At 38.0% G+C, this 25,614-nt stretch overlaps 2 protein-coding genes across 3 annotated transcripts in view; one reads left to right on the forward strand and one right to left on the reverse strand.

The window, feature by feature from the left end:
• Nucleotides 1–2,838, forward strand: part of LOC139115320 (RYamide receptor-like) — a 90,931-nt gene extending 88,093 nt beyond the window's left edge. For both annotated transcript variants that reach the window (XM_070677344.1, XM_070677342.1), the window contains one exon: nt 389–2,838. In XM_070677344.1, the coding sequence (XP_070533445.1) occupies nt 389–455 (67 nt within the window). In that variant the 3' untranslated portion in view covers nt 456–2,838. The remainder of the gene's footprint in view (nt 1–388) is intronic.
• On the reverse strand, nt 1,963–25,213 carry LOC139115318 (uncharacterized). Its single transcript, XM_070677340.1, has 12 exons — nt 24,884–25,213; nt 19,722–20,416; nt 18,015–18,708; nt 17,107–17,590; nt 15,326–15,588; nt 14,584–14,769; nt 14,239–14,364; nt 12,559–12,769; nt 11,542–11,636; nt 7,071–7,220; nt 4,484–4,757; nt 1,963–3,889 (listed from the first exon to the last, which is right to left on the reverse strand). Exons 1-12 carry the CDS (start codon nt 24,990–24,992, stop codon nt 3,538–3,540), a joined length of 3,639 nt encoding a protein of 1,212 aa, XP_070533441.1. The 5' UTR covers nt 24,993–25,213; the 3' UTR covers nt 1,963–3,537.
• Nucleotides 25,214–25,614: the final 401 nt, after the last annotated feature.

The following is a 25,614-nucleotide window of genomic DNA, read 5'->3' on the forward strand; positions in this document are numbered from 1 at the left end:
CATTCTCAATAGCAAAAAACACCTTAGATACAGTACGATTTAGATCGGATTTGAACTCATAACCTGCAACGTAAGAGGGCGCTATGCCAATCGTGCACTGTATTGCATTAGCGGTTTGAAGAGTTGATCGGAACAACAGTGCAACTATTATGTGTGTATGCAAGAGTGGCAGAATGGTCTTATTCGGTACCGGGAAAAAATATTCGAATCTGCACAAAGGTGGTAAAAAATGTTATGAGATATCACATGACCGAAAAATGAAACCGAAAAATTAGAAAATCATGAAAGGAAAAAAGAACGGATCGCGGGGTCTTTTTTCTTACGATTCCTGGCGAAATCTAGTGATCAACTCTTAATCTGACGTCTCCAATCTTGATTTCCACTGTAGGGGCGACGCGAAGATCGAAAACGCCATCTCAGAAGAGGATGAGAAAATTGATGCAAGCAAGTTCTGAGACTGCTACGACGAAAACTAACGGTGATGACCACAAAAGAGAGGGTAGAAGGCAACACTCTCGCATTTTGCTATCAAGAGGGCAAAGACAATATTGAAAGCGTGGTTCAGGCAACATCGATCACCATGAGATGAACAGGTTACCACCGGTACATCTTAAGAACCCTGGCCCTCAGTCTTCATTATGAAAACAATCGAGGCTTCTTAGGATGGGGCCTCCAAAGCTTTTTGAATCATCTGGACTCCCTAGGATTATGTACAATTGTAAATTTTTCAGTGTGGGCATAGTCTTGTACCTTACCTTCAACCAAGTCAGGATCCTACTGGGGTCGAAGAGCGCCCTCGAGGCCTCACCTAGTCCAGTCTTAGTCTCAGTCTCATCGCAAACTTTTAAAGTACATTTTAGCTTTGTGAAAGCCTTGTTTTACTTAGCTTAGCAAACATATAGTAATGTCATAGCAAACCAATCACATATGGTATATTTAACCAACAGTAAACTCACAAGTGTCTTTCAGCTTTAGGGGTTTGATATGTTGACTTTTCATGTGCTTGTCTTTAGTAACAGCACATCTTTTATTTTCCTTTTTTACCAAAAAATATAATTGGAAGAGGATAAATATTCGGGATATATTAAAAGTATTTACTTTGGAGAAATTACCTGATGTAACCCCTTTACAATATTGATCTTATTCAGTGGTACTAAACGCATTTTTCAAATTACTCTAAACATTTGAAGATATTACTAGTAATCTGTGTGAGCGCTTGCCACAAATGGGGAGATTGATAACTTATACTCGTGGGCATCTCAGATCGTTGTTATTGCAATTTTTGAGCAACCGAGTCGCACATTGTCAAAACTTTTCCTTCTCACATATTTGATGAATTTTAATATGTACGTATTTTAGTAATTTGCTGTAGATAATCGGGATTGGCTGTACCTCACTGAAGTAATGCATGGTGCATGGAAAATGTTGATTTCGTGTAACTCAACTTTGTCGGAGTGTATTGACCTTCAAATGAGCTGGAAAGTGGAGTGGTGTATATATTTATATGCATATTTGCAAGTTATCACTTTTACACCTGGTTCAGAGTAACAAAAATTTACATGACGAAGAATTCAAGTAATTTTCACTGACTTTCTCACTTTTTTATTTCAATGGACGTCAATCAAAAGGGACATGCTGTCAGTTACTTTGCCACAAATTCTTAGGGTACGATAGAGACGTGTCTATCAGTCAAGCTTTGGCAAGTCAAATCGTGGCTGTATCCGATCAAACAAGCATGGTTAAGGCAATGAGTACGAATTTGATTTTGAAGACGATTGAAGGAATTTTTGGATAAGATTTTCTTACACCGGGGGTATCTACATGTACTCATTTTGTCCCGTTCGGACCTCAGAGATCTGAAGGATCGAGAATGAATTGACAGAAGAAAAAAGAAATCACTCACAAACTGGGACAAACGTCGCATCAACTACATACACAAGGCATTCTGTTAATGGAGTGTAATCGTTTGCAATCCGATTCTTTTTATTAACTTTAATCCATGCTACGTTGACCGAATTTGAAATTTTCTGACACTGCTTGTAACAAGATTCAAAATGAAAATACAGTTGAACATAGACTTAAAGGCGAGTGCAACATTTAAAATCCCCTGCTTTCATGAAGTTTAGCCTCGTGTTCGGGCGATCTCTGATGGAATGCCTTCGAATTTGCTGACCACTGCAGACGAACTAGCCATTTTGTTTCATCACACCCATAAGGGAAGTTTGCCGTGCGACCATAAGCGTCGAAGACGTTTGAATTTCATCTTTTGAATTGAAATATTAAAGAATTTCGCAATAAGATCTAACCATTTTGAAAAAAAAAATTAACATGTCGAACAACTTTGCATTTGTTCAGAGAAATAAACAACGCAATACTCGAGCTCATTCATCATATTTTTGCACCTTTTGCAAGTTCCAGGTGAATTTAAGTAAATATTGTCAGTCAAACTATTAAGTATATTATGGAGAGTTCATCATAGCATTTGTTGATCATTCTCTAATCTCAATAATTCATCACAAATATCTAGAAGCAGGGGATTAATGCGCTCCGCTTTAAGTTCACCATGAATTCTTTCTAATGAGGATTACATATCAATGTACACAATATATACATTTTTGAATTTCACACTATTTTGTGAGATAACGTATTTTTGGGAAAAAAATATATTTGAGAACTATTTTGAAACCATTGATATTGAATTTAAGACAGTTAAAATACCATGAGTCCAGTGTGACAGCAGCAATATGCAAATTTAGAGTTGAGAGGAAGCTTGCCTAATGTGTTATTGTTTGGTTACACGATATAAAAATGTACAAATAAAGCTTAAAGTCGCACTTTCGTTTTCTTTGAGTATGTGAGTCATTACTATGACAGCGTGCAATGTTTTGAAACAAACGGAAAGTCAGTGGCTACATTATTTCGTAAGTTTTGATCCAATAATTCACCGTATTATGACATCTGTAAATTGAAATCAAATTTAAGCATAATTGCAAACGTCCATGGACAACATAAGTAGCGGAAGTGTAGCGGAAATACGGACAAAGTATCAAAACCTCAGTAGAGTTTAAACAAAATACGCTTGAGTCAGTATACAAATTGTTTGGAAAGTTTGAAAGTTTTGACAAGTGTCATTCTCCATGTCAGGTCATAATTTCGTGATAGTCTGTAACATTATTAATAACAATTGAATGTTTAAAAAGGAAGGGTTTAGTTGGTCCATTTTTCAAAAGTATAACGCTCTTGTATATAATTAGATGTCCTACTCGTTGTTGGGTTTGGATCCAAACATTATTTGCATTCATTTACCCTTGTTAGGGTAATCTTACGGAATGCCTTTGAATTCGCTGACCACTGCAGACGAACTAGCCATTTTGTTTCATCACATCCACAAGGCAAGTTTGCCTTGGGACCGTAAGCGCCGAAGACATTGGGATTTTGTCTGTTAAATTGGACATTAAAATATTCAAGAAGTTTCTGCAATAAGCTTTCACCATTAGAAAAATTAACACGTTGAACAACTTTGCATTTGTTCATGCATTAATTTGCCTGTCGTTTTGCAGACCTTGCGTATCCGGTATGTTGTTCTGTGCTGCCGTCAATTCTGACTCTCTTCTTTGGTCGGTCTTGCGAGGGGTCTGTATTTGGAATAGTATTCATGTCGACATATTTAGCTGTCTTGCAAATTTTGGAACCGGGGAAAACTTCCTTTCCACTATTTTCTCCATACAACCACTTTTGGAACATGTCCAAGGAATCGAACATCTCTATTCGATTGCTGTTTTCGACGTTTTCCTTATTTGATCCACTATATGCTATAAAACGCCCCCCAGAGTTTCCCTTGCCAGGATCGCAAAGCACAGTCCAAAAATACTCTGGGATTACCAAATTTCTATATGTGAAAAGAACATTCGGACAAAACACTTTAATGCTCATAAAGCCAATATTCGATAAATTGTCACTATTTAAAGTTCGTACCTCAAGAGTATTGAAGAATAACTGATTTACCATCGGAAGAGCGGATCTCCAATTTTGCCACTGATTCAGTGAAGATAGGCACCATTCTTTTATCGAATCGAAGTCAAAATGTCGAGATTATTACTACCTGTGCATGTCGTGAGTATATTTGATCCTTATGGATTTCATCTTCAATCAGAATTCGTCATGATCAAACAAGACATTAGAAAACTTGCCTTGTTTTCTTTAAGCACACTTGAAAGGATTGTCATAAATTTTACGAATACACAGTATACGGATTCTCTCTTTCTCCCCATTGGAGGGTCTGTGATACATACTAAGTTCCAAATAACTGTGAATTTCGTGATATATTCATTACTTTTCCAAAACCAATGTAATGTCATATAATTGTTTTACTCGCGACGAGACAGTGCAGATACAATGCTATCATTTTTTGACAATTGAGAAGTGTAATTGTTTTGCACAAAATCATGCTGGAGTTTTGTCATCAAACTATTCCATTACTTACCCATAGGAAGTTTCTACAATCTTGTCACGCCCTTTGACGCCAGTTAAAATATACACCTTAGAGGATGAAGCCATATACTTCATGTAGTCCAGTATTTTCCTTTCGTTTCTCATCCAAGGACCGCTGTTGAACTCTTTTCGTTGCGGTGCAGCATTGGTCAGAGTGAAGGTCGCATCACCTTCCTCTTCGTCATATTGGTTGATAGCAAATGGGTTCAGATGTCCCCTATGGAAGCCGGGAATTTTACTGTATTCCGAGTTGACCATCTGCAAGCCTTTATAGCAAGTAATTTTCAATTACCGCATTGGCATACTTGTTAGAAATACGAGATAAAATACAGTTTGTGACGTGGTTCAACCCCTTTTCAATAAAACCATGTAAACTAACATCGACCAGCAATTCTTTCGACTTGTCGATCAACACATCCCAAGAAGGTCTAAAGTACAGAAGATCATCAATAGAAACGTAATTAATGTGAGACACAGTTGCATCGAGAATATGATCTGCATATAACCAAATCTTATAATATTATATAGGGCTCAGCCCTTAGTGTCGCGCCAGGCGTTGAGATTAAAAATGTTATTTGTATCGATTCATGATTAGTAATCATAAAGGATAAAATGGAATTAATTGTTACTTTCTATATACGTTTGTACAAGTATGACCGTTTTACACTCTGATGACAGTTCACGTACACGATGTCAGACCCTGTAGGTATAGATTTTCTGTTATGTGTAAAAAAGTTTGACATAAATTGGCAATTTTGACCATGATTACTACCTATTGTGTGTATTGTGCCATCATTAACTTTGCAATAGTAACTGTACAGCCCAACTTCCGATATTGTAAGCTGAAAACCAGCGCTACTTCTAAAAACGGGCAAATTTTGACACAGAGGGCGCCTTTCTAAGATTCAATCCCAGCATTCTTTGCAAATGTTCTCGTTCATATGCACGACAGTTTTCTCACTTCTTCTATATTTTAGGCGTGATAGTAACGATATTTTGTATCAGCGACAGGGTGGATAATAGTAATTACTCGCTAATAAAAAAGATATATTTTATTAATGGGATGTTATAAAATAATAGCGAGCACGTTTCGAATTTGTTTATTTACAAGCACTCAAAAAAACATGGCGGCGCCCGCGAAAGAAAGGTACACTTCCGGTTACTCGAATAGTATATTATAAATATGCGCATGCGTAGTCAGTAAGCCGCTGGCGCGACTAGTACTAGGTTTATCGCCTGAAACCAGCGTAAAGATCGATCAACAGTTTGTAAATGCCTGGATGAGTCTTCATGTCCGTTGAAAGCAAGCCAGGAGTGTCAAGGTCAAAATCTCAACACGAGGTCTACGTAGGCCTCACTAGTAACACCTTCAAGACACGCTCCGCTAATCACATTCCTGATTGCAAGACCCTGACATAATTTCTAATATGTAACAGGTCTGACCTGAGAGCGAGCGCAGCGTAGTATATCGTCATTAATTTTTTCAGGCAATAGCATGCTAATTTCTGTGTTTGATGCATGATTCATAACTTAGCCATTGACTCGTTGAGGTTGAATTGTTGTCAATTGTTTTCTAGAATAATATTTATAGCAATCTAACTCGGAAATGCCAAGTTCACTAACGAAAATAATTTAAAACTGGTAAATTATATGATTCCGATCAGTTTATTGTATTAAACAGGGGCGGGAACAGAGGCAGTCTAATGTAAAACACGTACTTGATATTCCCGTCGGTAGCTCTCAGCACACTATTTTTAATAGCGCTGATCGCAAATGACGTCACTGTTCTCTCTCATTAATATGCATAAATAAACATTTGTCCGCATTTTCCGCATAAACGACGAAAATAAACCTGCGGGTGTTAGAATGGCTATTTAGCGTCACAATTATTCGTATGAATTGATGACTGAGACTAAAAGCTGCAACAACAGCCGCGCATACAACGACAAAATTTGTCCGAATTTCAGCATATTTGTCCGAAAGTCGCGCGCGTGCAGCTATATTTAGTAACAAACCCGGAATCGCGATCAACGCTATTCTCGCGTGAGTTTACCGTTCGTTCTCGCGAGAGTAGGCTTGTTTAAATGGCGGCGCCTAGTGATGACCGATCCGGGCCTTCAAAAGTGATCGAAAATAGTCATTTTGAAACAAATTTCACACTTTCTTTGGAACAGAGAGATTCTTTTATCGGCAATACACATTGTCGAGTAGTTTTTGTGGTAGCTGATATCTTTAATTTCACGCAATCCGTGTAAAAGTATTCAAAATGGCCGCCTCCATGGAACTGTGCTCTCTTTTCAAACTCGTAGGTATATAGAGATTCCATTCTAAATTTCTTGTACACGCATTAGTCTTAATGCTCGCTTCGCGAGCGGCCTTAGGCCGCTCTCGCTGCGCTCGCTATAAGGTTAGCGTTGATTATTATGTGAAGCAGTTCAGAGAAAACACTACGAAGCCATACAAGTTGGCAGATGGCAACTTTAGCAACAAGATCACAAGGGTATTTAAGTAGGTTTCGGGAAAGCTTTGCGCGTCGAATTCTTTACCGCCCACAACTTGAAGCAGACTTTAAATCTTACCTCCACATTCATCGTCCGATACTTTAAGATCGCAATTGAAACTGGCGAACATTCCATTTCCTCTTAGATCGTTTATCATAACACGTCCAATGTTTTTACATCGGTTTTCGCCCTTGTAAACGGGTTTATCATTATCATCTTTGCATAAACCTATGGAAAGGAGGAGATTATTAAGTTGTAACAGTCATGGCAGTGGCGCTAATTAAATAATAACACATGAGAGCGAGGGCAATATCACGATTTATTGCCTGCCAAAGGGATGGGGGTCATGATCGAAATACTGATGATGCCCGAGCCGTAGGCGAGGGCATCATCAGTATTTCGATCATGACCACCAGCCCGAGGGCAGGCAAAAAATCGTGATATTGCCCTAGCTTTCGTGTGTTATTATTTTTATTACACCGAACAAGCAAACAAGCAAAGAAACAAAACACAAAGCTTTCTTCGAGTACAGTTCGCCTTCTGAGTCCAGACCTCAGCGTAAAATGTTGTCAGTGTCTAGCTAGGGTTGCCGCTAAAGTTTGCCGATCTCCTCGGTGACGTATCCAAATTTGTTGCTTGCATAGTCGCTGCACACTAAAATTGCATTCCTTGTTGCCATTTTCATTCGTTTGCTGTTTACTTGCATCAAAATATCGTCTAACTGTGCCGGTGACAGCTCTGCATGACATTTCACGGCCATATGTTGCCAACTGCAAAGTACAACAAGCGAACGACAATTTGTTTTGCGCAGAAAGGATGCGCAGTAAGTAAAATGACGTCATCCATGTAATATCAAATGCAGAGGGCATCATCAAGTTCGCAGAGGGCATCATCACATTCGCAGAGGGCATCATCACGTTCTTTTACATGTCACGTGCGTCGTGTTTAACCAATGGCAGTGCACGCTGAATGAGTGAGGTGTAATAAACAAAGATATCGACTCTGTGTTCGCTTTACAGGTACCATCTGCTAAATACTGTTGGTCATTATATTACCATGCCCTGTCCGTTGCATTTTAATTGGTCGACCTGAACCATGTACCGATCACAAATATAGAAATAACGGGCGACGCGCTGACCATTAACGTTTAGGCTATTTAGGGACTGGTCAGTTTCTTCAGCCTGGGGGGGGCGGTGGATTCATGGGGGGGGGGGGTCACCCTGTTTTTGACTTTGGTGATAGGGGGGTCACCATGTTTTTGAAATGCCCAATAGGGGGGGTCAGTGTGTTTTTGAATTTTGACACAGGCTCATCATTGCCTAAAATGCTAGTGTCAGCCACAAAATTCATCATTCAGTTGAATTTTTCGGCGCGCCCTTCGGGCGCGTAACTTTAATAATCAGTCATATTTTTCAGCACGCCCAACTTTAACATATCAAGCATACATACATCAGAGATATCTGTATGTTCAATATTTTTCAGCATGCTCTTCAAGCTCATTACTTTAATATATCATACATCTTTCAGCATGCCCTTCAGGTGCATGACTTTAATATACAAGGCATATATATCAGAGATATCAGGATGTTTCATATTTTTTGGCGCGCCCTTCGGGCGCCATACTTTCAGAGATATCTTGATGTTTGCTAAGTGAAAGTGTACCATTATGAAATCTGCATTTCATATGAAAAGGATGACAAATTCCTGATACTTTTCTGTTCTCTCTGTGAGAATTCAGTATGAGAAAGCAACATGCACAAATATTTCACAATATATATTTGATACAGTGACTTATTTTAGAGATAGAAAAATGACAAGATATCTTTCCTTCTCATTGATGCAATTATTTTCCTTTGTTTCATAGGTTTTCTGTAGAAAGATGCTTTTTTATGAACAAAATAACAGTTAAAAAAGGCAGTTTTTGTCATTATTAGCTGTGCTTTTATGGTTTCAATGTTACACAAGAAAAGGTCCTCTCAGACACTGTACACATCAGATTTGGCTAAAAAGCTCTCTATGGCTCCTCAGTAGATTTAATTGGATGGTTGGCAAGTCTTAACACCCATCAAAGTTTTTGATTCACTGCTTTTTCCTCTTTGATATTAATGATTGACATCCATTTCTGTACAACAGTTCAGGACATCTGGTTAAGCAGAGAAAGTGTGAAATACATTCACAGCTCATTCAAAATACAGCTCATTCAAAATGTACTGTATTTAAACTTTAAGATTGACACTTTGAAATTCCTATCTTACAACTGACATGTCAACAATTTCACTAAAACATAGAATGACTATTTAAAATATAAATATATGTAAAATGTAAAATATAATATATATATATATATATATATATATATATATATATATATACACACAAAATGTATATAATATATATATATATATATATATATATATATATATATATATATATATATATATATATATATATATATATATATATAATTTATGTCCATCTTTTGTTTTACCTTTGTCGCGCCCGGGGGGGGGTCACCCTGTTTTAGAAATTTGGAATAGGGGGGGGGTCACCCTGTTTTCAAAATTTGGAATAGGGGGGGTCAGCCACTTTTTGACGTCGGCAAAAAATAATCCACCGCCCCCCCCCCCCCCAGGCCGAAGAAACTGACCAGTCCCTTATGGGCAAGAGCGAGAGGAAAGCCAAAAATTAACGGGCGAGGCTTGCCGAGCCCGTTAATTTTGGCGCCCATAAATAAACGTTAATGGTCAGCGCGGAGTCTGTTATTTCCATTATATTTTCAACGAACCCCAGAAACCGTCAAAACTTACGAAAATTTCCCATGCGAACGACAATGCGGCCCCAGTTCTGTCGGGTAGTGCGCGCTGTAAAACTTTTGCAAATTCTGAGATTTTTCAAAAAAGTGTCTACACTTGGCCCACAAGTGTTGCATTTTATTTTGTGATCGATCATGACCTTTGTACAAATTAAAATTTACGTTTTAGCTGAAAAGTTACGATGTTTAAGATATTATTCATATTCACGAGTACATAAACAAACCATTATTGAGTATTAGTGGTCGGTCACATGGTTCAGCTCGACCAATTAAAATGCAACGGACAGGGCATGGTAATATAATTCTATATCATTACGAATGAGGAAGAAAGTCGAAAAATAATGTATGTATGTATGTATGTATGTATGTATGTATGTATGTATGTATGTTGTATGTATGTATGTATGCATGCATGCATGCATGCATGCATGCATGCATATGTATGTATGTATGTATGTATGTATGTATGTATGTATGTATGTATGTATGTATGTGTGTCTGTATGTATGTATGTATGTATGTATGTATGTATGTATGTATGTATGTATGTATGTATGTATGTATGTATGTATGTATGTATGTATGTATGTATGTATGTATGTATGTATGTATGTATGTGTGTGTGTGTGTGTCTGTATGTATGTATGTATGTATGTATGTATGTATGTATGTATGTATGTATGTATGTATGTATGTATGTATGTATGCATGCATGCATGTATGTATGTATGTATGTATGTATGTATGTATGTATGTATGTATGTATGTATGTATGTATGTATGTATGTGTGTGTGTGTGTGTGTGTGTGTGTGTGGTGTATGTATGTATGTATGTATGTATGTATGTATGTATGTATGTATGTATGTATGTATGTATGTATGTATGTATGTATGTATGTGTGTGTGTGTGTGTGTGTGTGTGTGTATGTATGTATGTATGTATGTATGTATGTATGTATGTATGTATGTATGTATGTATGCATGCATGCATGCATGCATGCATGCATGCATGTATGTATGTATGTATGTATGTATGTATGTATGTATGTATGTATGTATGTATGTATGTATGTATGTATGTATGTATGTATGTATGTATGTATGTATGCATGTATGTATGTATGTATGTATGTATGCATGTATGGACGGGCGGACGGACGGAGGACAGACGGATGGATGGATGGATGGATTGATCTGTGTATGTAAGGGGTTTACAGAAGAGGTCACCCAATAGACATGCCGCAACGCTTGTGGTGAAAATACCATGAGAAGACAACATAATTAATTTATTTTGAAGGAAATTATTAATTGCGCGATCATTGAGCCTAATCCATGTCCAACGTCATGCGGACATCTAATTATTCAGTTCCCTTTGAAATGAAAGCTCTGTACCTCTGAAGCTGTCGTGCAAAGTGAATTTCTCCATCAGAAAGGGTTTATTTTTTAAAGAAATTTGCTAGCACAAATCACGTGATGAAGAAATTGATAAGGCCCGTGCCCTTGATGTCTTTGCAAACGGTACTGGCTCGAAACAAATATGTTGTAACTGAGCACTTTGTCTTGAACTAGAACACTAGTAGTGCTAGGCAACTATTTTGTTCAAAAATTGTTTGTATAGAAGATCATGAGTCGTCTGGCATTCGTTTAATCTTCCATTTCGTTGATTAGGCATCTTACTTCATTAGTGCCTACAGGAAAGTATTCTTTAAAAAGAGAATATAAGATTGAATCGCTCACCAATTTCATAGTTATTCCAATTGTCAGGTCTTTTACGAGGCTTGGCATTGAGGACATTTTCACGCAATGAAGTGTATGCACTGTACTCCGGAATCCTGTAATCAGATGAGGTAGGTTTGTGATAAAAATGTGATTTTTGTCAAAAATATCCAAGATGCCCGGTCTGATTGATCTAAATTAGTGATTGGCTTCTCACATTATGGTGATCATTGTATCCAAAGAAGAAACTTTACAAGATGATCATAAAGTATCGCGTTTTATTGTTTTGTACATACTTCTATTTTTGTGCATTATAGTTTGACTCCTAAAAACAACTGTCTTATAGTCGATTGCTCATGCCAAACTTATGCAGAAATACTGGGTCAAATCTCGCCATACAATAGCTACAGTAACTACATAAGATATGTGTTTTTTTACAAATATCCAAGATGCCCGCCAAGATTGCTGGTATCAGCAAATCAGAGAGGTTTATAATATAGACAATGAGAATCAGATGATTTCATCCTGGCCGAATCTTAAGTACAAGGGACAATATGAATTTATGATGACACACTACTTAGAATCTATGTTTATGATTTTAAAGAAAAGAACTGTCAATTCCTCAAACCAAGGTTTTGCAGAAAAATTGGGTCACTTGTCTCTGTACGATGCCTATTATGATAATCCAAGATGACAGCCAATATGACCGCAAATTTGATCCCACGGGGAAATATTTTGCGATAGGAATATAAAAACTTGTATACGTGCCTCTTTGATCACGAGGATTCGCAATAATGTTAAGTTTCAAAAATATATCTATAAGGCTCACAAGAATCTTGTTTCCATCAGACTACTCTGAAAGCCTCAACGTTGACCGTGCTCGGAAAAACGCTTTAATTCAATCTTCAATATGCCACCTAATTAAGCATAGAATAGAATTGTATAACATGGAAACTTTAATAAAAAAGGAGCACTAAGGGTCACGATCTCCGTCCCAAAAACTACGCTTATGATAGGTCAAAGGCGTACCAAACTCACCGATATTTCGTATTGTAAAGTGTTGCATAGCAGAATTTGTAATCATCTCGATCTGTATTCGACACGTAACATGTTTGGCAGATGCGAACTTTCTGACCATCATCTTCGACACTTGGAGCCCACTGATTTCCAGCGAAGAACTTATTACATTCATTTGGGGACTGCCCTCCGTCTTCATAGACTGCACGTCGGCGTCTATTCGGATTGTTATCTGTTTCAGATAAAAGCAAAATTCGAAAGCAGTGGATAAAAGGATTATAACATTACCCAATTGCGACATTTCTCTAAGACATTAAGAATTGACATGAAAAATTTCTTCGGAGTCGAAAGTATGATATGATACTTCCGTTGTTATCTATATATTGTGGAAACAAAGAGGGAAATAGCTGAAAAGGGTTGTTCTGGACTTAAAACGATACACAACGAACACTGTTGCCGAAATAATTCGTTTTCCACAAAAAGCAATGTATAAGTATATTCGGGGAAGGCATCGAGTGCATGAAGCGCGACACCTTAGAATTTACTTATGCAAAGTGCATGATAATGTGTATTACTGAGAATGCAAATATTATGATAATTACACATCATTTCGATGGGTAATTAAGGTAAAACGCACCTCGGGGACAGAAATTTGGACTTTCAAATGTTATAAATTCTCTTCTGATTTACCATTTGCGGGGTTCGTTTTAAAGCTCTTGCTGAAAGAAAAGTTTTTACCAGTTTAGGTTTTCGAAAATTTTGCACGGTTACCGCTGATTTTATTCTTGCTTTGGTGAGAGAATTCTCGAACGTTTAATTGAGGAAAGTTTGAGCAAAGGTTTAAGTCTTACACTTTCGAGGCCCATATTTAATTAACATTCGACTTCCCTATCCAAACAATTATGTCATAAATATTTATATTTCCCTCGTAATTCACAAATGTGTGTCTGTGTTTCTGTTTCTGTATGTCACATAGGACAGTGTCCTAGGGGACCTTCATGATGCAGCACTTCTATTTACATATCTATTTGGCAGATGGTAATGTTTTCTTCCACTTCAGAGATATTCATCAACTTTTTGAAAATTATTTTCTTTCAACAAAATTTACACTTGAGTATGTATGATATCACAACTGACAATTGTTTGTGCCCAGTTCCCACTGCGTTGTTTGCTCGTGTCTGTATCAACAATATGCAGTTATCAGAATAATTTTGCAGGGATACATGGTGCAAACAGAAAAATTTAGACTTTTGCTCTAATTTTCTCCGTGAACGAATATTCAAACCATTTTCTTTTATAATGAATGATAAAAATAGGAAGTCACGGTGCAACTTTGGTACAAGAGAAACACATTTCCTTAAATTTACCGATATTTGAAAATACAAAGTTATACTTGAAGGAAAAAAAAGGTATGTTTTTACAAAAAAAAACGGTAAAAACTTCATTATAATAGTCTTAATCTTCAAATTGATTAAACGCAAGCAACACACGACAAAGTATTGTAAGAAATTGACAATTGGAATATCCGTCCGTAGTGAGTCGCATTCCATCGCTTATTGAGTTCGCAAATAAGCGGATACAGCCTGTTATGTATCGTATGGCCGTTTTTGAGATGAATTGTATGCCTTGAAAAGATACATTTGTGTCAAACATCTTTCTTTCCTCTTGTAGGTACTGAAATGAAAACTCATAAGAACTCACCATCCTCTAGACTTATGTCAGTTGTAGTCCTAATGTACGATCCATAAAACAGGCTGTTTATGATATTTCCTCGACAAAATGTATAATACACTCTCAGTAAGACACCTTCATCAAGATCGCCGACATCTGTAATGATAGTTAAAAAAACCCAAAACACTAGTTAATATTTTTTGTCTAGTATGTTGTTCCATTCTCATAATGATTGTCCCTATTCGTACATAAGGAACGTTACCTAAATTGTATCACATTATCATTTCGCTGATATTTTCTTCAAGTCTAAGTTTTCGTTTTTGAAACATCATTGGTATTAACTCTCGCTAAATAAGCTTCCTAGAAAACGCTCACCGTAGATCTCATCCAACGGAACCAAAGCAATGTCATCTTCTCCAACTGGAGAGTCAGTCTTACACGTTGATTCTGTGTCTTGGTAAACCACACATTCAAGGTTGCTGAACTTTTCGGGAGTACATTTCAGCTGATCAGCTCTTCCCTCCAGCCTTCTGATGACGTGGTGTTCGGAAAAACCTATTCCTGTAGAAGAAAGGTTCAAAACTTGAAAGAAATAGCTTTTCCTCTTCTTTTGTATATATTTGCTTCATCAACCAATTATATTGTTTTCTCTAAGTTTGTTGCAATAAACTGGCATTAGCCTTGCAAATGTAACGCAGTGTATACATCGTGTAGGAATCCCACTCCAGAGTGAAAAGCGGTGGTCAATTTGCATACATGCTGTTTTGAGATATGTTTATAAAATACAAGGCGTTTCAACATGATTTTAGAATCAGAGCAAGATAATATACCGTTACAAAAACAGTAAAAGTAAAGAAAAAGAAAAAGCTCCAACATTTGAGTCGTTTGACGGTGAGTGTGGCGCCATGACTTGCACAGACTCTCAATATGAGACGAAGACTAAAAAATACACGTAGATACCGGACATTGTCGCAAAACGGGGACAAACACTCCCAATTTCCACGATTCAATGCAACTGGGGTAGGCCTAAATTAATGGAAATATAAGGAAGAATATAGTCCTGTGTAGTCTGTATTACGCGTAACGTATGAAGAAAGCCAATGATAAACATGCTTGCCTGGTATGTTACACGACTTGTGCTGTGTCGCCCCATCGTCGTCTCCCCGGAGATACAGGTTGTATTTGCAAGACGCCAAGGGACACCAGTCCACGCACATCGAGAACCCCTTCTCCAGTTGTCCAGGATTTCGCATTTTTTCACGGTGTTTTCTCATGCTCATGACGCTTGTTATGGTTATCGCTCTCTCTTCGTCAGTGCTGTTGCTCTCATTTCCTTTAAATGTTATATCGAACTTGTACTGGATTTTCCACGGCATGTCTCTAAGAGAGACGTGAGTTAATATCAAAATAGTTGATAATGGACTTGACATTGTTACATTGTGTGTGTGTTTGGTCAACTTGGTATCGGAAGACTACTTTTATAATTGTGGAACCGGAACATTTTCATTGTTTCGTGTCTGTTAAGGTAGTATGCGCCTCGAAAGTGAAAGATTTAAACTTTTGCTCTAACTTTCCTAAAAACATCTTTCAATCACTCTCTTTCAAAATCAAGAATAAAAATAGGGGTCACCGTGCAAATTTTGATACTAGAGAACAAATTACCCGAGATTTACCTATATTAGAAATTCAAAATGGCCGCCATCCCTGTGTTAACTCTATGGAAGAAAATAAAACTTTTCGAATTTTGAAAAACTAAGCCAGTGAAAGTTTTTCTTTCACCAAGAGCTTTAAAATGAACCCCCACATGTGGTATATCAGAAGAGAATTGTAAAAGTTCGACAGTCCGAATGTCTGTCCCCGAGGAGCTTTCTACCTTAAATTACTTCTAACACTGACTTATGAATAAGATCAAAGCAAAACATTCATTCGGTCACCCACAGACACACATTGGCATCTACTTATACTGTTCGCGGACGATGGATTTTCGAAGCTTAAATATAAATCGAGAATTCAAAGTTGAAGCCACTGTCTCATTGTTACAACATCGGGAAAAAAATTGGCAGACAGACTCAGTTACGGTACCACAAAGTGTGATTTGTATTCACAAGTCAAAATTGTTTGGTTAGAATATCACACGTTTACACCCCCTCAAAACAGGTAAAATAAACGATATCATTCAAGGTAAACAAACAATGTAAACAAACAATTAACCACATCCAAGAAACAAATACAAGCTTATACGGATAACAATCTGGTCACATTCAACCGCTGCTTGTTGGTGGCATAGACTTGGTTCAAGTCGGTGATTTGTGAATGTTTGAGTGGAGTGAACGCAATGATTTGTATTCTGCTTTCATGTGAAACGCGCGCGTGAGTGTGATTCCGGGTGAAACCCCGCTGTATAGCGTTCACTCCACTCATCGCGTTCACCCTACTCATCGCATCCACTCACACGCGCGTTTCACATGAAAGCAGAATACAAATCATTGCGTTCACTCCACTCAAACATTCACAAATCACAGACTTGAACCAAGTCTATTGGTGGCACTGCTATGGGTGAAATTTCGATTTTCGCTTTTCACAAAAATGAAATTATGGAAACTTTATTTACTCCCAGAGCTTCAGAATGAGACCACAACAATTGTCAAAAATTGATTGAGTCGGAAAATCTGTCCCGAGGGGCATTCTAACGTAAACAAGAAAAAAGTTTCCAAGGATTAACATTTGACCTATATCATTGACGTCACATTCACCATGACGATCGAATAACCATCAACAGATGTACCAGAAGTGCACACCTAAGCTTACATATTTGTTTTCCAAGTGGTTCCTCTTGACCTGTAGACGAAAAAAGTGCAAAACAAAGAGAGAAGGCAAAAAAGACAACACACAGCTTACCGTCCACCCCGCAACTTTCCTATCAACAAACCCATGTATTCCTCCTTGAACTGGCGACCTTCGGCTTTGTCTCGGAAAGAATCGGCAATTTTAAACGGAATCTTAGATTGGTTTGTATAGATCCTGATGTCGTAATTATGACGTATCTCTGCAGGTTTTATTTCCGTACCGCCTTCAGTGATCTCAAAAGTCAATTTTCTCTCCATCTTTTTCTTAGCTTTCAACTCATCCCTGCGATTGTACTCATAGACATCCACGACAAGTTCTCTGGGTTCCATGGGCGGTCTCCACAGCAACCATGCATAATCCTCTAGGAATTCATCGCAGTGGAAAGCATAACAAGGTATTTCTGTCTCACGGTTTTCAGTCGTCCCATTACGACCATCGTCCATGCAATCTGTCTGATTGCCGTCAGGAAGGCTATCGGTTGCCGGTTTGTCACCAAGGACGCGACAGTTTGCAGGTTGCTTTCCAAATGGTTTTCCTGAAACGGAGAAGGAAATGATTCGATGTTGTATATATGGAAAGGGAAACGTTCGTATTTGGGTAGAAATTGAGTTTAAAATGGTCAATTTCATAATCAAAGTACATTTTCCAAAGTAACGTACATATACATGTATGCATGAATACATATATACATACACAGCTACATACACAGCTATACAGGGGGGCCTACATACGTACATACATACATACATACATACATACATACATACATACATACATACATACATACATACATACATACATACATACATACATACATACATACATACATACATACATACATACATACACACACACACAGACATACATACATACATACATACATACATACATACATACATACATACATACATACATACATACATACATACATACATACATACATACATACATACACCTACCTAGTTTTGTTGAATTTGTCTTACTGACTTTCGACTTCTCCATTTTTCTTTCGCGTTTGTTTTCATCTTCTACAACCTTTGTAGTTCTTTTCTTCTTCTCTGACTCCTGTTTCTCTCTGTATTTTGAAGGTAGCCCCTGCCCTTTGTCTTGTTCATCGCCGCTCCGTCTCAGTGCGCCTTGCCATTGCATTTCACCCAGCGAGTTTTCACAGTCGCCCTCCATGAACAGTTCGTCAACTACGAGCTCGCCCCACAATTCTTTGTGTTTAAAGCAAATTAAGCCGCCACTTACTCCTCCGTAGATTTCATGGTGGGTACTCTTCAATGAGTTGATGGGCTTCTGCATAACAAAGTCTAACCTCTCTTCAGAAAATTCCTCCGGTAGCTGGTGGGGTGACCCTGCGTCCAAAGGACCCTCATACGATGCCGTGTCGCTCGACTGATAAACAATCGATTCGGTGTTGTTTTTATCCTCCAGAAGCATTTCATTTTCAAGGTCGCCAAGACATACCCATCCCGCGGTGATCGACCCCTGTCCAACCACGGCGAAGATGCTAAGGAAGTTTCGGAAAGGCGGTAAAAGAGATTTTCGGAGTTGCAACGTCTGGTTTTTACGGACATCGAGACATATGGCACCGACTGTGGCCTTGTTTCTACTCAACAATGTAAAGCCATGCGAACTTCCACCTTTTATCTGTTGATTTAAACGCCAATCGAGTTGTCAGTTGATACACTCGCCTCAAAATCATATCATGCCGTTCCGGTAAAAATATTGTCTTCTTGAAGTTTATTATACGTACGTGCAACTTTCTTTCACCGCAGTCGCCATAACCTTTGCATGCTATGTTATTCTGAGAAACGTCACTCTACCCTGTCTGCCTAAATCTATTAATTTACGGCCCAAGCCAGGCAGCCATGTTGCATCTTACCATATAACAAATCGACATGACTTTCTATTTAAAAATGAAATAGAATGAATTGTCGCCCCGCTATCGCCGTCATCTTGGATCATGCCGCGAAAATATATTTATAATGATACTACAGAATGCCCAGCAGCGGGTCTTACACATATCTTAGGACTGCAATCGAACGGCTGGAACGGTTTACTTTTTTTGCTCCCATAGGCCATCATTATTCGGTAAACATGTTCAGTCCTAATAACGATATAATCTTGCTATCTACAGACACCAAAACCTAATCACAACTCTAGCCATTCCCAAAATGAAGTTGCGTGTCTATTCCCATTGCAATACAACTTGCCGTCTTCGAGGCAGATATCACAGCAACGTTGACAACAGAAGAGCAGGTATAGGAGGGTCTATATGTGTGAGAAGATTACTAACTCATGAAGCAAATTTACAATCCTTTGTGAAAATTAAATGCTTTGTGTTTCCACTGGTCTTCGTTCAAAGATTCAATTACAAGCCCTCTTAGTCTTAAGTTACTCTTAGTTCGGAAATCAAACTTTCGCTGACAAAAATCAGAAATACGAGTAGTTCGCGTGATGCAAATTGTTGGACATCTCAGATGCACTAATAATTTGAAATTTAATGATGACACCTCCCCCAATTCTGTGCACGTTTCTAGATAAAAATAAAATTTTCAAATTCACATACACATCTAATATTCTCAATAGATTTTAAAATTTGACTTTAACAAGTCTTAAAATACGTTTTCGAGACTTGTTTTGCTTTCACTTTAACTTACCACATTCGACTTTAAGCACTCCGAATAGTTTCTGTTCGACCCAGGCATCGATTTCAGACACGTCTTGTAATTTTCAAAAACTCGGTTTGAGTAAATGTTTCCGTTCGTTTCGTGACTTCTTTCGAGGAAGCTTGTCAATTGTTCCGTCGGCGAGCTGCCCAGGCGTACGAGAAAGACAAACGGATTTATTTGACCCAGAAAACTGAGTATGGAGTTCAGGTCTGTCTTGCTGTCTATGGAAATGCACAGATACGTGAGTTGTATGTCACTCGCAGAATTGATCCAGCCCCACTCGTCGCTAATCTCCCGTCCGTCCTTACTTGGAGGGAAATAGAGGTCGTTATGGGCCATCCAGAAACCGGTGGCGCCCTCTCCGCGTATGGCTAAAAATCCATTGGATACCGGAGCAGGTTTGCGCATAGGAAACTTATCTATCAGACGGTTTAGTTCATTGGTGTAGCCGAAATGGGAAACTTCGCTCTTATCCGTCGACAGTAGTGGAGAGAACGTTCTTGTCAAAGGAGACGACGGGTCATTGGCTAACATGTCACCCAGCGTGCCCGGGTCATCTTTGTCGTTCGAGTCAAAGTAGGCGAAGGTCTCAAAGTCGTCGGATTTGTACATGAGCCACCAGTCGACGACGTCACCTTTGGATGACTTACATTTCAGTTCACCCTTGTCGAATTGCTTCTTATCTACGGACAGAAACCATTAATTGGGTTAGAACATTTCTGAAAAGGTTAAAAAAGCAAATCAACTGAACGCTTCGAAACAAGCCATATTTTCTGTGTCACTCAAATATGTATTCGTAATTATATATTCGTAATTTATATTTTCGTTTATTAGCGTGGATCAAAGGTACCTGCCGAAATCCTTCCAAAAAATATTAAAGTAATACTCACAAAAATGCTTTCAATTAGGAACTCATCAACAAACAAGTGAACCTATAACATCTGGATAGTTTAAAGCTTGGGGACAATACTGTGTATAAAGCGACATAGAGGCCAGGGAGATCATACACGAACGGAAAGACCAGAAGAAATCCCCATGCAATAAAGGGAAAGCAACTCCAGCCATCGTTCATATCTTAGTTGATTTTGTTTAGTGTATGGTATTTATATTTCGCTGTCTTGTGTGTACAACCGATTAGGCACGGCGAGACTCGGCTGTAATCTGCGTGTCAGTGCAGTCTCTACTCCTGAGTGGAGAGACTGTGATTACACTACGATCCTTTAACTCTATGTTTCGAAAGTTATTGGGAAATTTGATACGATATTTTGAATTAAAGAATTAATTCGGGTTTTTTTGAAGAAAATGCAAACGTGATCAGGCAAGAAGCTACATTTCTCGAAACGAACTCGGATGCGAACAAGAAAAAAGGAATGATCAGAAAAGAACTCGTTTTAGTCAACAGTTGGTTTAGTCCTGAACCTCTCAGTAGTTTTGGTATGCTAAGGTGCACCCTAAAACGTCAAACGTCGTGTTCTGATTTTGTATTAAGGTAGAACTACGTAGAATGCGCCTCAGGGACAGATATTTGTAATCTCAACTTTTACAATATTATTTTGGTCTTCCACTTGTTGGGATTCATCTTGAAGATTACGGAGCAAATGAAGTTTAGTTAAGCTTTTTTTTTGAAAATCGGGAAAGCCGTTTCCCCCATACAGATAACACTGGGTTAGATGTCATTTTGATTTCAAATAACTGTGAATATTGGATAATTTATTTCTCTTGTACCAAGTGAACAGTGAACCCCAATTTTTATTCTTGATTTTGAAAGAGAATGGTCGAAAGTTTGCTTGAGGAAAGTTTGAGCAAAAAATTGAAGTCTTACTCTAAATAATAAAATCCGCCTGCGCACGTTGAAGTCAATCATTAGAATCTGCCCCGTATTAGTAATTGCCCGCCAATTCCATTGGAGTTACTTCATTCGAATGTATTGTCCTCAATTGTAACATGCAGGACTGGTCAGTCTCCTAGATAGACGTACTCACATACAAGCTATATGTAGCTCTGACTGAATCAGTCACACGTATAGGGACGCGAGTTACATTTTTTTCTAGACTGTAGTCCCTTGCAATAAAGTGGACATTTTCTGACTTTGAGCGCCAAAGTCTATTTTTGTCCCCTTTATAAAATAAACCCCAGTCAATTTTTCTCAGAGTGTTGCAAAAATGTTGAGAAAAACTGTAGATGACGAAATTTAATATGCATTTGGTCTAAGATTAGCAAAAAATTACAGAAAAATTCATAAAAATTGGTAAAATTTTGCACTAAAATTTTGGTGGTAGAAAATTACAGCGCTCAAAGGGTTACGCTTGACAGTAAGATTGGAGTTCTACACCAAAATTACGGAAACTTCTAGACAAATAAGTTTCTATATGATATGAAGAAGAGATCCACTCAGCCTATTGAAAGAAGATATTTATGTTTGTCGAAGAGAAAAAGATATATATGCATGTCGGAAAAACAAAGGGTTAAAGAACCCTGGCCTGACAGAATTATATTCTACTGTCTACTGAGATGCTTACTATGCTCTGCTTGGGGCTCGCCAACTTGATCTGCTACTGACCCGAACTTTCGTTTTTCAAGCAACATGCCAGAGCAGTGAAATTTTATGTGCAATGTGTCAGAGTGCACTTACTGTTCCGAGCAGTTGAAGACCTTTTCTGAACCTTAAGTCTTGTTGCTTATAAACATTAATCGTGAACTTCTCACAATAGTGGCACAAGTAATTTGAATACTGCAAGACAAACCAAAATCTTCAATCCTTGGTTCTCGCATTTTTCTTGTAAACAGTAACTATTAACATACTGTCGTTTTCGTTTAAAAATCTTGTCAAGTTGACCTGTCTTTGTTGCTAGATAAAGATGGTGTAAAACCTGTGCTTCACAATTTGGTTGTATCTGAACCATGATTTGGTCAAAATGTTGATGTTGTGACTACCGTAATTTTTCGCTCTACATAGGCCTATATATATATATATATATATATATATATATATATATATATATTCAATCAATCTAGTGTCGTTGTAGGTGTACCGATGTAGGGTTCGTGTAAACGCAATCCGGAAGACTCCTAGATTGCAAAAAAATGGTATCTTGGACCAATTCATTAAACGGTGGGGAATTAGTAAAATGGAAACGGATACTGATATGTAAATTGCAATGATTGCAAATGTCGCACCACATCCATTTGCTCAGGTTCACTTGAGCGTCTATTTGTCCTGGACTAAAATTATAATATTAGACTGCAACTATGACTCACGTCAAAATACGTGCAGGTGAGTAACCCCATGATGGCAAGGATTTCGTGGATGCTATAATTCTACTTCCTGAAACAATATGATTACTGCTAAGCATACATATTGAGGGAAAGGACAGAAAATACAGGGGAGGTGTTTGTTCAAAATGACGCTCTATGAAAAATAAGGGATCCTTGAAGAGTGTTTGCAAGAAAAATAGTGCCGCCCAAAGTTTCATGCGCAAAAACAACAGTGACCCGACTCCCTTACGTGCCTCTGTCAATATCAAAAACATCTTAATTGTCATATTATAATTCCTTATTTGACTTTTGGCCTTTTAAAGAATGCTTTATAACTTTACAAATACTCACTTTAACTCGAAGTGTCCATTAGAGATCACATTCACAATAAATACTTCTATTAACTACTTGAAGTACAAATGTCTATTTGGAATTGAATGGACAGTAGTTCTTCTACAAAGTTTCGACCTGCAAGCTGTTATTTGGGTCATATCTTGCCTTGTTTTTAGTTAAGCAAAAAACGATCACCCTCTCCAATGCATTCGCTGAATTTCATGATCCTTCAAAAGTGCTCAAGCGAAAAATGGCGACCCTCAAACCCCCCCCCCCTGTAATTTCTGTCCGGTTCCTTATCAATCGTAAGGCCGAACAGTCATCATAGATGATAAATCTAGCATCCATGTAAACAACAATGTCACCATTTGGTTTAAATCTTTACATAACTGATTCTTGTAAACATTCGGTTGTGTACTTCTGTGCGTTCACTTTTGGATGATTAATCTTGTGACTTGGGACGCAAAGCAAGATGTAAACAGCTCCATGCTGATGAAACCGTCAAGATGAGCCCCCCCCCCCCCCCCCCCATTTGAGGTTGCGTGAAAAACCACTAGACTTGAAAGCAAAGCTACTTAATAGATGTTAAGATATACACGATACGGTATATGATAATATCAAAACATATAGACAGAGAAAATTGCTTTAGGTCTTTGATCTTGAAATATACATTTCGGCAAAAATCTGGCATGATTACCTCAGTGACTGAATTTTATGAAACGCTCTTGTATTTATTTTATTTCAAAAGGCATTGTACGTTTCCGCATAAACTGAACACGTATTCACAACGGTACGATCAGATTACATGACAGGGGTTATTTAACTGGAAAACTGCAATGGAGTCGGCATATCCGTATATTATCCGTGTCGTGTCTAAGGATTTACAAATTATGTATTTTGTTGAATAATAAGTCCGTCCCCTTTTTTAAGTCATGTTGAATATTGCTCACCTAATCGTATTCTCACAAAACATACCAGACTCAGTGTACAGTAGCTTTAGAGAAAGCAGACAAAATTTGTTGATTATCTCTGGCATGCACTGGTTTATGTTGACTGCACGTGCTTGAGAGCATGGAAGAAAGAAGGTTTAGAAGTGATATTCCTCTTTAAAAATCTTTCTTTATTTACTTCGTCTATATGTATGTCCATCTAACAATATGAAACTTGCCCGACACTGCCATTCCGTTACTGTTAGCAACCCCCTTCCGTGAATGTCTCTTTCGTGATTAACGATTAATATTGTTCATAACCATTTGGTCTCTATAGTACGGGCAAACAACTGTCTAGCAAGCAAAGTTTCTGTTCATCGGCCTTTGTACTCATTGCTAGCTGAACAAAATATGTCTTCGCCCGCTGACAATAAAAATACCCCAAGGAAGAACAAGCGAATTAACATTTTTTCCGCCACCAGCTTTGTAAACCACCCTCCTCTGAACCATGAGTAAACGGCGGCCACAAAAATTGTAACTTCACAGACAGGTTCAGTTGATAATCCTCCTCTTCAACCTCTTTTACACACTTCATGTAGCGATGACTTAGTTTTAGTTTAAAATGTTACTCACCGTCGTCAGAAGTCTGGCTTTGTCCCGACAACTTCGAATTCATTGCTTTCAAGACGTCCAGATGAAGCGTAAGCCATAGGCAGATCGTGCAAATCACCGCCGACTTCATAATACTATTTAGAAAATACTTTGACTGGGATACGTGGATTATGTCGCGGATATAAAAGATTACAGTTGGTCCTACAGCTAGTGTTTGTGCAAGTTGAGATGAGACTAATTCTGGGAAGAACTTTTCGACGAATTTCTACAAAGTCGCAGAGTGAAACAACCAATCCGCTATAATGAAAGGTCTCGTGTTAGCGGCTACCACTGAAAGGCAGTTTTTCTAATGAATATTCAAACAGAGAACATGTGCAGACTATTTATATTTTGATGACATTACATGAAAACAAAAGTGAAATGTTACGACATGAAACTAGCTTAAACACACCATACCGAGGGGCCACAAGAGGGCCTTCTTGCTTAGTGTATACACGTTTCTCGCTTTGGAGACAATGTTTGTTATGTGAATATTCAACTTGGTCTAGAGACATCTGTAGTATGAATCAGTTACCCTTAGCTATATGATTACAGTAGCATGCGCCTCGAAAGTGAAAGACTTAAACTTTTGCTCTCAGTTTCCTCTAGGAATATTTCAATCATTCTCTTTCAAAATCAAGAATAAAAATAGGGGTTCACCGTGCAAATTTGGTACTAGAGAAACAAATTACTCACTAGATTTATTGATATTT

The sequence above is a fragment of the Ptychodera flava genome, chromosome 17, assembly GCF_041260155.1.
Source record: "Ptychodera flava strain L36383 chromosome 17, AS_Pfla_20210202, whole genome shotgun sequence".
Taxonomy (NCBI): Eukaryota; Metazoa; Hemichordata; class Enteropneusta; family Ptychoderidae; genus Ptychodera; species Ptychodera flava.

Excerpts from the sequence above, each read along its gene's own strand:
- LOC139115318 (XM_070677340.1), bottom strand. The coding sequence starts at position 24,992 with ATGAAGTCGGCGGTGATTTGCACGATCTGCCTATGGCTTACGCTTCAT. Across the intron at positions 17,591-18,014 it reads GACAAATTCAACAAAACTAG|GAAAACCATTTGGAAAGCAA; the intron begins GTAGGTGTATGT and ends TCTCCGTTTCAG. Across the intron at positions 7,221-11,541 it reads TTGGAATAACTATGAAATTG|GTTTATGCAAAGATGATAAT; the intron begins GTGAGCGATTCA and ends TCCTTTCCATAG.